Below are 265 nucleotides of genomic sequence, written 5' to 3'. Positions count from 1 at the left end.
GCTGCAGCGCGAGCGTGGGCTGGGCAGCTGTGGCCGGAGCTGCGCCGGCTGCAGCTGCAGCTCCCGAGGGTTTAGGGTTTAGGGTTTAGGGTTTAGGGTTTAGGGTTTGCGCGAAGGGAGGAGTCATCGAGTCCTGGGTCCCAGGGGTTCCTCTAAACCCTGAGGGTTTGGAGGTTTTTGCAAATGAAATTGCTGCAGCATTTGGGCGTTTGCATGCAGTGCAGCTGAGCCCTGCAGACCCCGATGTTGTGCGTAAACCCTAAAC

At 58.5% G+C, this 265-nt stretch overlaps 1 protein-coding gene across 1 annotated transcript in view; it reads left to right on the top strand.

Annotated features, from left to right (window-relative positions):
• ETH_00038400 (choline/ethanolamine kinase domain-containing protein, putative) overlaps positions 1–263 on the top strand; it is a gene marked incomplete at both ends in the record, with an annotated part of 1138 nt that extends 875 nt beyond the window's left edge. The window contains one exon of the mRNA XM_013374165.1: positions 117–263. Within this exon, the coding sequence (XP_013229619.1) occupies positions 117–263 (147 nt within the window). The remainder of the gene's footprint in view (positions 1–116) is intronic.
• Positions 264–265: the final 2 nt, after the last annotated feature.

The sequence above is a fragment of the Eimeria tenella genome, genomic scaffold, assembly GCF_000499545.2.
Source record: "Eimeria tenella Houghton genomic scaffold, Eth_scaff1986, whole genome shotgun sequence".
In the NCBI taxonomy this organism is placed as follows: Eukaryota; Apicomplexa; class Conoidasida; order Eucoccidiorida; family Eimeriidae; genus Eimeria; species Eimeria tenella.
The sequence above is the reverse complement of the archived record's forward strand: the minus strand, read 5'-3'. Positions and strand labels throughout refer to the sequence as shown.